At 55.1% G+C, this 1527-nt stretch overlaps 1 protein-coding gene across 1 annotated transcript in view; it reads left to right on the top strand.

Annotated features, from left to right (window-relative positions):
* The window catches only part of LOC138370478 (streptococcal hemagglutinin-like), a 25114-nt gene continuing 23587 nt past the window's right edge, over positions 1–1527 (top strand). The window contains exon 1 of the mRNA XM_069334846.1: positions 1–112. Within this exon, the coding sequence (XP_069190947.1) occupies positions 1–112 (112 nt within the window). The remainder of the gene's footprint in view (positions 113–1527) is intronic.

The following is a 1527-nucleotide window of genomic DNA, read 5'->3' as shown; positions in this document are numbered from 1 at the left end:
ATGCCCGAACCTCCTGCACTTATTGCAAAACCGAGGAGATGCAATATACTCCTGAACGAAGCACCTGGCACCAGCAAGAATGACAGAGGGTGGAAGGGTCCTACCATCAAAGGTAATCTTCACAATCCGAAGGGGCAGACGGCGATGACCACGAGGGGGACACGTATCCACCTGGAGGACAGAATGATCCTGGGCCTCGAGGATATGCTTGATATCCTCGTGGCAGTCCTTTAGATCCCTAACACCGGTCGCAACATGGTGCGGGAGGAGAACAGAGCCAACACTGGCATTCAACCGAGCGTTCTTTGAGACCCGAACAGGGGTCTCGCCAAGGCAGGATAAGGCGGCCAAGTGGGTGGCCGCATCCTGATAAGGAGCAGCAACGACACGGGTACCAAGATGGGTGGGGTTGAAGGTAACAGAGGCATCTATGGAATCTACAAGATGCCTACGAAGGGAAAAATCGTCCGGAGGAGTCGAATCTAAAGGATGGAGGTCAAAGTACTTAGTCCACGTAGCAGGACCAAACAAAGCATGGAACGAATTATTATGGGAAGGGAGCATACGAGAGCGGCCGTGGCGGGGACGGCGATGAGAACCTTTAGAGAGAGACGGATCAAAAGGCGCAGTAGTCACAATAAGAGATGGAGCCGTGCAAGGGGACGAGGCGGTCACCACAGCAGGCTTGGGGCTCGAACCAACCACAGAGAAGGGAGGAGAGCAGGGAGGAAGAGTCCGGTCTGGGCCTAAACTGGGCCCTGTAGCGGGGGCTACAGATCCCGGTCTTCCAGGATGGTCCGACTCAGGGGCCTGGTCCCCCACCCCATGAGCCAGGGTTAAGAGAAGTCGTGTCGTCATCCATGCATCAAACAATAACAAAAGTTTGGGAGCTGGAACCAAGGGATACCACCTACCAGGGCAGCCAGGGAGGCCGAGCGCGGGCCAGTGCAGGAAGAGTGCGTCGTCCCCAGCGGTGCTCCCCCTGTTCAACAGGCGAGTCCTACTACATCGTCCATTCTCCCACACTGGTGCAAAGACCCCATTCCCCCTATCGCCCCAGCCTGGACACCCAACCATCCACTCAGCGCGGCCCCTCACAGGCGACCCCTCCAGCGGGTGGTCCGATGGCTCACAAGGCCCCTACATGGTGCCCTTCTGCACGTACACCATCCAAAGAGGGGGCACAGGCAACCCACACCCGTCCCAGGGAGGTGAACGTGAGCCCCTCACCACGGAGGGGGTTAAGTAGGTTATTGACCCCCTTGATCTCTGTTAGGTGGGTTATTGACCCCCTTGATCTCTGTTAGGTGGGTTATTGACCCCCTTGATCTCTGTTAGGTGGGTTATTGACCCCCTTGATCTCTGTTAGGTGGGTTATTGACCCCCTTGATCTCTGTTAGGTGGGTTATTGACCCCCTTGATCTCTGTTAGGTGGGTTATTGACCCCCTTGATCTCTGTTAGGTGGGTTGCAAACCTTTAACTATGGTATCACTAACTATTAAGTGAAACTATGTTAAATGTGAAAT

Source organism: Procambarus clarkii, chromosome 32, assembly GCF_040958095.1.
Source record: "Procambarus clarkii isolate CNS0578487 chromosome 32, FALCON_Pclarkii_2.0, whole genome shotgun sequence".
NCBI lineage: Eukaryota > Metazoa > Arthropoda > Malacostraca > Decapoda > Cambaridae > Procambarus > Procambarus clarkii.
Note: the sequence above shows the minus strand (reverse complement) of the source record. Positions and strands in the feature narration are given on the sequence as shown.